The sequence below is a fragment of the Bison bison genome, unplaced genomic scaffold, assembly GCF_000754665.1.
Source record: "Bison bison bison isolate TAMUID 2011002044 unplaced genomic scaffold, Bison_UMD1.0 scf7180017864239, whole genome shotgun sequence".
Taxonomy (NCBI): Eukaryota; Metazoa; Chordata; class Mammalia; order Artiodactyla; family Bovidae; genus Bison; species Bison bison.
Window position 1 is genome coordinate 4,560,283 of NW_011494811.1, and position 8,643 is coordinate 4,568,925.

The 8,643-nt window shown below is 37.5% G+C and overlaps 1 protein-coding gene across 2 annotated transcripts in view; it reads right to left on the reverse strand.

Annotated features, from left to right (window-relative positions):
• GPHN (gephyrin) overlaps nucleotides 1–8,643 on the reverse strand; it is a 533,352-nt gene that overhangs the window by 68,289 nt on the left and 456,420 nt on the right. For both annotated transcript variants that reach the window (XM_010846738.1, XM_010846740.1), the window contains one exon: nucleotides 1,138–1,257. In XM_010846738.1, coding sequence (XP_010845040.1) covers nucleotides 1,138–1,257 — 120 coding nt within the window. The remainder of the gene's footprint in view (nucleotides 1–1,137; nucleotides 1,258–8,643) is intronic.

Sequence of the window (8,643 nt, forward strand, 5' to 3'; positions counted from 1 at the left end):
TATTTTGTTGCCATAAATCACGGGTTCAGTACTATGCCAAGATTCCCAAATATCTGTAGAAATTTCAGTGAAGACTTAACAGTTTGCCTGGTAGTAGATTTCTATAAATTAATGGTGATCATAATTTTTACATTTATGAACTGTGACTAATATTGTGATATTGGAACTGTGTCTTGTCATCTGGCAGAGTGTGTTCTGGATTTCAATGCTCCGCTGACTTCCTTGATGCCAATAAATTTGTTGGGCAGTTTTAACAGCAAGACAATGTGACCTGTATGTCCAGAGTTGAATTTTATAAGCCTTACTTGTGGGAAGTAAGTAAGTACTTGTGGGTGATAAAAAGGAAAATCCTCAAATGAAGAAAAGAGGGCATATCTCAGCATGGCCAAATTTTACTGTATGTTCAGTCTGGGAGAATATATTTTGTCATTTATTCTTGTATTAAAAAATACAAGATATCTTAAACTTCTTCACAAAACAAAATCAGTAAATCCTCCATTGAAACTTTTATTCCTGACTGATGCTCTGGATTCAATAACTGCCAGTAGCTTCAGTGAAATAAAGGCCTACTTAGAAGCTTTTATTTATAAAAGAACAGAGTCCTTTATTTTAGGAAATAGAGGGGGAATTGACATAAATTTAATGTTTCCAGACTGCAATTTGGTGGCACAGATTTTCCTGAATTATAGAAAACCAGAGCTGAAAGGGTCATTTGGTTTAAATGCTTGGCTTAGGGAAGTATTCAAGAACTTGCCCAAATGTTCTTTGTTAAATTCTTCTGTATTAAAATCTCCACATTTTATCAGAAGCTAGTCTTGATGAGCAAATTTCTCAGCTAGATGGTAGGACAACAGTTAATATCATTGCTCTTTTATCTTGAGATAGTTTCTTTCTTTGTTTGCAAATGCAATTTCTTGGCTTAAATGTAGTTCAAATTCCGCTGTAATCCCAGTAATGGTCATAAAAACGATTTCTATAATAAAAGGTTTTCAAGCCTAAGGCAATTCCTTATTCACTATACAGTACAATGTAAGGTCCTAACGTTAAAAAATTGGGCTCTCATAAACATTGCAGAAAATGGACCTGACTTATAATACTGCCACAGGAATGAAGCCATAAGACCTGGTAATGACGTACATCATCGGATTCCCTGATAAGTTCAGTATCTTCCACTTGTACTACTGCATCAGCACCACAGGGGATTGGAGCACCTGTTGTAACCCGCATGACTTGTCCTGGCATTACTGTCTGAGTCGGCTGGAAATAGAAACACACAAGAAAGAGATGATTTACTTTGCTCCTGCAAAGGAAACTCTTGCAGATGTAACAGTTTTTGAAACAAACCATAAAAGGAAGATCCCCTGGAGAAGGAAATGGCCACCCACTGCAATGTTCTCGCTTGGAGAATCCCATGGACAGAGAAACCTGGTGGGCTGCAGTCCACGGGGTCATGAAGAGTCGGACATGACTGAGTGACGAATACTTTCTTTTTTTTCACTTTCATAAAAGGAGAGTCTTATTCATTTTGGGAAAATATAATAAAAGTCAAACAGGTACACTTACACCAAAGAGGCTTTCACTTGACTTAAGGTGATGACTATCAGATGTTTTTCTTGGTGCCCTGCTTTCTTTTTGAAGAACTGCCACTTATATTTGCCACTACTCTCTCTCAGTGTGAATTTTCTTAATATATGTAAAGTGATATGACAGTCTTTAAAAAAATGCCATGCAATATGATTTTTATGAATGACAATTATGAAAAACCAGCATGTTGATCATTTGCTGAAGTTCTGATGTTTGAGAAATATTACTTTATTAACCAACATTTTGGTTAAATAAAGGCAAACCAGAAAATTTATTGTTCTTGAAAATCTTTATAAAATATATTAGTGTACCATACAATTAATAATAAAAGTCTAGCAAATATATTTATATAATCTAAAAAAACTGTACATTTAAAAATGGTTAAGATGGTACATTTTATGTTACACATTTTTTACCACATTAAAAAAAAAAAGGAATGATTAAGGAAAACTATCCTTCCACTAAATGTACAATCAAAGTAAAACTGGAAATTCATTTGTTAGAAAAGTCTTAAGAAGCTTATTTCTATAATGCTATTGCTGCAAATAATGCAACCAATAGCTAATATTTGTGGAATACTCAGTCTATGCTAGGCTTAGGGTTAAGTGCATTATTATGTTTCAGAATATAAGCCCTATTAAGACAGAAATTTGTTTCATTTTCTGTTTGCCTCTTTAGATCACATCATTATTTTCTATCCTGTGCTGTGGCCTATAGGCTGATCTCTGCGGATTGTTTCAACCAGTTTCCCATCACTCTGGCTTCTGGTTAAGTTCAGTCAGTGGGAGGGGCTAACAAGAGACTCACTGGAGAAAACCCTGATGCTGGGAAAGACCAAGGGCTGGAAGACAAGTGGGTAAGAGAGGACGAAATGGTTGGATGGCATCACTGACTCAATGGACATGAGTTTGAGCAAATTCTGGGAGATAGAGAAAGACAGGGAAGACTGGCATGCTTCCGTCCATGGGGTTGTAAAAACATGGACAGACTTAGTGACTGAACAACAAGAGACTAGAGGGTAGGGGAGAGAGAGAGAAGTACAATTTTTATTCCCCGTGCTGTTTCCCTGCTGGGTTGCAGTTTGGTGATGGCCATGTCATATCTAATAGCATTGATGCCACATTTCCTATTAGGTGACCCTCTCCCATAGCTATCAATCTGCCCAGGTCCAGGTACCACTTTCTCTCTTTGCCCCTTCAGACTTAAAAGTGGGAGTGAAATCTTATTGTTGCTAGCACCTGAATGTTTCACATTCTTTTGTTAGTTTCCTTTAATCCTGTCTATGGAGGAGGCAATGGCACCCCACTCCAGTACTCTGGCCTGGAAAATCCCATGGATGGAAGAGCCTGGTGGGCTACAGTCCATGGGGTCGCTAGGAGTAGGACATGGCTGAGCGACTTCACTTTCACTTTTCACTTTCATGCACTGGAGAAGGAAATGGCAACCCACTCCAGTGTTCTTGCCTGGAGAATCCCAGGGACGGGGGAGCCTGGTGGGCTGCCATCTATGGGGTCACAGAGAGTCAGACACGACTGAAGCGACTTAGCCGCAGCAGCAGCAGCAGCAGCAATCCTGTCTATATCTTCAGTAGAGTACTTGCATTCATCTTTAATCACTCCCTTTGCAGACATATTTATTGCTCTATCATCCCAAAGCCTAGAGAGTATCTGGCACAAAGTTTGCAGTCAATAAGTATTTCCAGAATGAATGAGTAAGCATGCATGATCTCATTATCACAACAACTACATGAAGCATGTAATACTTCTTGGCTTACAATTCCAGTGAGCTCATTAATTTTTTCCAACAAGTCACTGGAGAAAGATTCTTAAGATCAGATCTGGCATTGAGCTACATACTTTATATCCTCTTACTCTGATATTTGAATAAGAGACATTTCAGGTTTATTCAGAAATATTATATTCTAATGTAAACAAATGTTCAAACTACCACAATTGCACTCATCTCACACACTAGCAAAGTAATGCTCAAAATTCTCCAAGCTAGGCTTCAACAGTATGTGAACTGACAACTTCCAGATGTTCAAGCTGGATTTACAAAAGGCAGAAGAACCAGAGATCAAATTGCTAATGTCTGCTGGATCATAGAAAAAAGCAAAAGAGTTAGAAAAAAACACCTACTTCTGCTTCACTGACTATGCTAAAGCCTTTGACTGTGTGGATCACAAAAAACTGTGGAAAATTCTTAAAGAAATGGGAATACCATACCACCTTACCTGCCTCCTGAGAAACCTGTATGCAGGTCAAAAAGCAACAGTTAGAAACGGACATGAAACAATGAACTGGTTCCAAATTGGGAAAGGAGTACATCAAGGCTGTGTATTGTCACCCTGCTTATTTAACTTATATGCAGAGTACATCTTGTGAAATGCTGGGATGGATGAAGCACAAGCTGGAATCAAGATTGCTGGGAGCAATATCAATAACCTCAGATATGGAGATAACACTACCCTTATGGTAGAAAGCAAAGAGGAACTGAAGAGCCTCTTGATGAAAGTGAAAGAGTAGAGTGAAAAAGCTGGTTTAAAACTCAACATTCAAAAAACGAAGATCATGGGATCTGGTCCCATCACTTAACAGCAAATAGATGGGGAAACAATGGAAACAGTGACAGACTTTATTTTCCTGGGCTCCAAAATCACTGCAAATGGTGACTGCAGCCATGAAATTAAAAGATGCTTGCTCCTTGGAAGAAAAGCTATGACAAACCTGAAAGTTGCAGAGTTGTGTCCGACTCTTTGAGTCCCCATGGACTATACAGTCCATGGAATTCTCCAGGACAGAACACTGGATTGGGTGGCTGTTCCCTTTTCTAGGAGATCTTCCCAACCCAGGAATCGAACCCTGCATTGCAGGTAGATTCTTTACCAGCTGAGCTACCAGGATTTGTCTGACAAACCTAGACAGCATATTAAATAAGCAGACATTATTTTGCTAACAAAGGTCTGTATAGTCAAAGGTATGGTTTTTCCAGTAGTCACGTATGGATGTGAGAGGTGGACCATAAAGGAGGCTGAGCACTGAAGAATTGATGCTTTTGAACTGTGGTTTTGGAGAAGACTCTTGAGACACCCTTGGACTGCAAGGAGATCAAACCAGTCACTCCTAAAGGAAATCAATCCTGAATGCTCATTGGAAGAACTGAAGCTGAAGTTGAAGCTCCAATACTTTGGCCACCTGATTCGAAGAGCTGACTCATTAGAAAAGACCCTGATGCTGGGAAAGACTGAAGGCAGGAGGAGAAGGGGACGACAGAGGAGGAGAAGGGGATGACAGAGGATGAGATGGTTAGATGGCATCACTGACTTGACACGAATTTGAACAAGCTCCTGGAGATGGTGAAGGACAGGGAAATCTGGTGTGCTGCAGTCCATGGGGTTGCAAAGAGTCGGACACGACTGAGCAACTGAACAACAACAACACTGTAATTTTCTACCAAGATAATACATAGAATTAAAAAAAAAAAAGCTTAGGGCCCAATGCATTAATTTGTTTTTTCAGCGCCAGATACTGCTTATTATCTGGTACAATTCTTAATTCACTAAACATGACCATTTTGCAGTGTAGTGATTTTTTTAATGAAAAGTATGAATTTTTTGATATATTTGTTTTTTAGTAGAGGTATTAATGTCAAAACTATCTTACAAGCTTGTGCAATTAAAATATTTAATACATACTTAAAGACTTTTTCCCACTCCAAGTGCCTTTTTGGGAATGTGAATCCCAAAGTGAGTTTCAGGTAGTTGCTTCTTAAGCTGAAGTGTGTTAGCCTGTAGGCTGCCTCAATTTAGTCTGGATCAACGTACCATACTATGCAAATTTACTTTAAGTTTTAATGTGGTTATACCTGTAATTTTCTCTACTTCTTGGCTTAAACTAAGTCTTAAGAAGTGTTTTTTGGGTAGCTATTAAAAAATTTGGCTCCTATCCCAAAATGGTAATTCTAAGTGCTAGCTGAAGGATTCCTACCAGCTCACTTATATTAAACCCAATGTAAAACATATTCCCAGATATACAAAGATATTTATATATCCACTGAGAGTAGACATAAATTGAACTGAATCAACTGGAAAAACTCTAGCAATACATGAGGTACTTCCTATAGATTGCTAAGAATATTCCTTTTAATTTTTATACTTCATATACTTTATATTAAGTAAAAACTATCAAAGTCTGGATTTTTCCTTAATAGAGGTATTGAGTTGGAGTTTTTGAACTTTGTCCAAAGATAGCACTTCATAATTGCATAACTGAAAGTGTCCAATGCCATGAAATTAAAAGATGCTTACTCCTTGGAAGGAAAGTTATGATCAACCTAGACAGCATATTAAAAAGCAGAGACATTACTTTGTCAACAAAGGTCCATCTAGTCAAGGCTATGGTTTCTCCAGTGGTCATGTATAGATGTGAGAGTTGGACTATAAAGAAAGCTGAGTGCCGAAGAATTGATGCTTTTGGACTGTGGTGTTGGAGAAGACTCTTGAGAGTCCCTTGGACTGCAAGGAAATCCAACCAGTTCATCCTAAAGGAGATCAGTCCTGGGTGTTCATTGGAAGGACTGATGTTGAGGCTGAAGCTCCAATACTTTGGCTACCTGATGTGAAGAACTGACTCATTTGAAAAGACCCTGATGCTGGGAAAGATTGACGGCAGGAGAAGGGGACGACAGAGGATGGGATAGTTGGATGGCACCACCGACTCAATGGACATGGGTTTGGGTGAACTCCGGGAGTTGGTGATGGACAGGAAGCCTGGTGTGCTGCGGTTCATGGTTGTCGCAAAGAGTTGGATGCGACTGAGTGACTGAACTGATATTGGATGCTAATCAATAGGACCAAATGGTAAGTGACTAAGATCAAGTATTTCATACACCAATAAAGTATGTTGTAAAATAAAAAACTGTCTTAGTGGATGCAGTGGCACCTTAGATCTCAAGCATATGTACTTTCAATAAATGAGCAATTTGGCTTTTTGCAAGATCTCTGAGATTGCTTTAAAGTGTGTATGTGTGTGATACATCCGTTAGAGATAAAACACCTCCCAGGTAATTTGAGGAAAAACCCTGTTTTCCTGTATAGTGTTGATCTTTTTTTCCTATCATACTTTTATGAGAACTTACAAGAAGCTGGCAATTTTTAAATTTCACAACTTTTCTTGGGCTTCTAGTTTTCAGTTGTAAGTCATAACTAGTAATAAAGTTTAAGGGGCCATAAGGTTCTGAACAATCTACTGCCATTGCCTAAGCATACTAGGCTGTGACTACCACACACACCACTAGGTCTTGACTTACACTATACTTTCTGCTTGGGATGGTCCTTTTTCATTTCTGTTTTTGTAAAAACTCTCTTACGCCCAGCTCCAATGTCATTTTCCTAACCTTTCTAGGATGAAATGCTTAACCTCTCTATTGTTTTCCACAGCACATGACTGACAGCATTAGTTTAACACTTAATATATTGTATTATATTTAGTTGTTTATACTCTGTCTCCTCCACTAGATATAAACTGTTCAGAATATTAATCATGTATTAATCTACTTTATATCCCTACCTAGCAGAGTGCTTGGTACAAACTGTAGGTGTGCTTGATAAATGTTGGATAGACTTAACTGAAGATCAGAGAAGTATTCCTTGAATAATTAATATTTTGGAGCTTTGTTAAAAAATGGATGCTTTAGATGTCCACTGTTGATGGATATACATACCAAGAGGTCAAGTAAGTTATAAGATCACTTACTTGATCACTTACTAAGTTATATAAGTTATTTATAAAAAAAAAAAGGGACCCAAGACTAGTTGTTCTTTTTGTTCGGAAAACAGTCATGAAGACTGAAATCAGCCTATGTATAGCATGGATAAGGATCTAATTACTATAGTATTAGGCTCAGCATCAGAGCTCAAGAAGTACATATACTTCTTGGTTGAGGTGAGGGAGCTAGGGTTGCCACCATTAGCATATGATGCTCCTGTATACTTCCTCAACCCCTCTCTATTTTTAGTACATATGGGAGGACATGCTAAGGCGTGGGACATAGCTTTTGCTCAACTGCTCTATTTATTACTTCCTCCTTTATTTTTATACAATGCTTATGAGTGCTTGGTGACAGCAGAAAGGTGTGCTGGTCTTTTTCTGATTCTAGTCAATAAGGAAAGAGCTCTTTTAATTAACTTTCACAGCTCACTAGATTAACATACGCTTCCTACTGAACAAGATGATGCCTACAGTACACTCTAAGTTTGAAACTGTTAGACACTTGTAAACTACTGGTCTAAGATGCAAACTGTTTGTTCCCAAACTTGTTTGTACCAGTTTGTGGTGATAGCTGCTACTGAATCGTTATTTAAGTAAATATTCCATAAATCGATGATATATGAGGGTAAAAAGAGTTCTATTTTTCCTGAAAAAATTAAGCTAATCTAAGTTCGAAACTGTTAGACACTTGTAAACTACTGGTCTAAGATGCAAACTGTTTGTTCCCAAACTTGTTTGTACCAGTTTGTGGTGATAGCTGCTACTGAATCGTTATTTAAGTAAATATTCCATAAATCGATGATATATGAGGGTAAAAAGAGTTCTATTTTTCCTGAAAAAATTAAGCTAAACCTTTGGAACATCTCATTTAAAAAAGTCTGCTAAAAAAGAACTCCTGTCAAATTAGGTGTAGGTAAAACAACTGTAAAAAGTACTGTAAAAATATAATAAAAATCTAGAAGGAGTCTATACTTAGACACTGTGCAAAGGTCTTTAAAATTTCTTCAACTTTAAAGAAACCAACACTGGAAATCCCATATAATGCCTTGTGGGTATAATAGAAACTCAAATAGTAGACACTTATTAAAAGAAAAGCCTTGAAAAAAAAAAAAGAAAAAAAAGAAAAGCCTTGGCTCTCCATCAGATTAATGACAAATAAATGTTCATTTATTTAAATTTATTTTAAAAGATAATTTGCCATTTGTAACTTATTTCCAATCAAATGACCAATTAGTAGTATCAAAAGCAGTAAGAGGACTTCTATTGTAATATCCACCATAGCCCATTAGTA